Genomic DNA, 647 nt, shown 5'->3' with positions numbered 1-647 from the left:
CTGATAACACGCCAAAACAACACTAACTTCACATAAGAGGAGAGAGCATTACAAACCAATCAGCCTTGAACAACAACACGCGTTCTCACATAGCTTATTGGTTCTCCAGTTAGCACGGTATTGCTGGCCCAGGAAGCTAAGCACGCTGTCCATCAATATCGTCACTTGCCTGTCGCTCGGTGTCTCGTACCTGACCTCGATGTCCAGCTTTTGATTGGGATCCCTAAACCACGCATGAGGAAATGGAACATCGTGAGATAAAAGTACTTGCTAAGGGGGGAAATAATACGAAAATCGGAGTGTGTGTTTGCAAAATTAGGCAACACTGGTTAAAAATTCAATAAATAAATAACCTAAAACTGTATATATTAGTTTTATTTAATCCATATTTTTTTCTCGATTTTTGTATTCTTTTTTAACCAGTACCTGTTAGCGTCCCACTTGAGAAGCGCTTTGAGCCCCCGTTGCCTGGGCTGAAGAACGTCTGCCGTCACTCGCATATGGATGTCACGGTGTCTGGCGGGGAACATTGTTGTAGACATCATTAATCATATGGAAAAACATCATCAGGATGACTAAATTTGCTTCATTTTATTTGCTTGTATTCGGATCGTGTCTACTATTTGCTTGTCTTTTGCTGTAAAAAT

The 647-nt window shown here is 41.0% G+C and overlaps 1 protein-coding gene across 1 annotated transcript in view; it reads right to left on the bottom strand.

The window, feature by feature from the left end:
* LOC119586980 overlaps nucleotides 1-647 on the bottom strand; it is a gene marked incomplete in the record, with an annotated part of 81,895 nt that overhangs the window by 43,471 nt on the left and 37,777 nt on the right. The window contains 2 exon segments of the mRNA XM_037935722.1: nucleotides 90-223; nucleotides 427-516. Coding sequence (XP_037791650.1) covers nucleotides 90-223; nucleotides 427-516 — 224 coding nt within the window.

Source organism: Penaeus monodon, chromosome 22, assembly GCF_015228065.2.
Source record: "Penaeus monodon isolate SGIC_2016 chromosome 22, NSTDA_Pmon_1, whole genome shotgun sequence".
Classification (NCBI taxonomy): Eukaryota; Metazoa; Arthropoda; class Malacostraca; order Decapoda; family Penaeidae; genus Penaeus; species Penaeus monodon.
This window is presented reverse-complemented; position numbering and strand designations above follow the sequence as displayed.